Below are 620 nucleotides of genomic sequence, written 5' to 3' on the forward strand. Positions count from 1 at the left end.
CCTCATTGCTCACCCCGGGCTTTTTCTTTTAGTTATATCTACAGCTGTTCCTGAAGAAAGATGACTCGGTGGGCTATCGGGCGCTCGTACAGACCGAGGACAACCAGCTCACGTTCCTGCACCAACCAGGTGCCTGCCGACTCCAGACTCTTCATTAGTGACAATTAGATGCATATCGGTTGCAGATTATGCGACACCTGAAGTCCATGTTATTGGGGGGGTTTTGTGTGTGTTTGAGACGACCCCCCATCCCCCATGCCTGTTATTTTGGGCAGCCAACTGAGACAGATTTGCAGAATACTGAGTCTCATTCTCATATATTTTCAGATGTATTTATTTTTTGTCTTTGCTTTTTTTCCCCCCCCCCCCCCCCCCCCCTTTTTTTTTTTTTTTTTAGGCCGGTAGGTGGACGGAGGTTGGGGGAATGGGACGATGGGGAGATCTCGCTGTCTGCGCTCACACGCTTTCATGTTTTAACGCTTCTTCTCTTTTGCTTTCTCTGCTGCCCGGATCCAGCCATACAAGGTAACACTGAGATTAGTCTGTTGTTTTAATGCTCATGTACATGGGAGAATTTTATTGCTACTTGTTGCCATGCCTCCAGGCTGCCCCTAGCTCTA

At 48.2% G+C, this 620-nt stretch overlaps 1 protein-coding gene across 1 annotated transcript in view; it reads left to right on the forward strand.

The window, feature by feature from the left end:
• The window catches only part of EMC1 (ER membrane protein complex subunit 1), a 23937-nt gene that overhangs the window by 10368 nt on the left and 12949 nt on the right, over positions 1 to 620 (forward strand). Inside the window, exon 13 of the mRNA XM_018558167.1 lies at positions 328 to 329. Within this exon, the coding sequence (XP_018413669.1) occupies positions 328 to 329 (2 nt within the window). The remainder of the gene's footprint in view (positions 1 to 327; positions 330 to 620) is intronic.

Source organism: Nanorana parkeri, unplaced genomic scaffold (assembly GCF_000935625.1).
Source record: "Nanorana parkeri isolate BGI_ZX_2015 unplaced genomic scaffold, ASM93562v1 scaffold323, whole genome shotgun sequence".
Classification (NCBI taxonomy): domain Eukaryota; kingdom Metazoa; phylum Chordata; class Amphibia; order Anura; family Dicroglossidae; genus Nanorana; species Nanorana parkeri.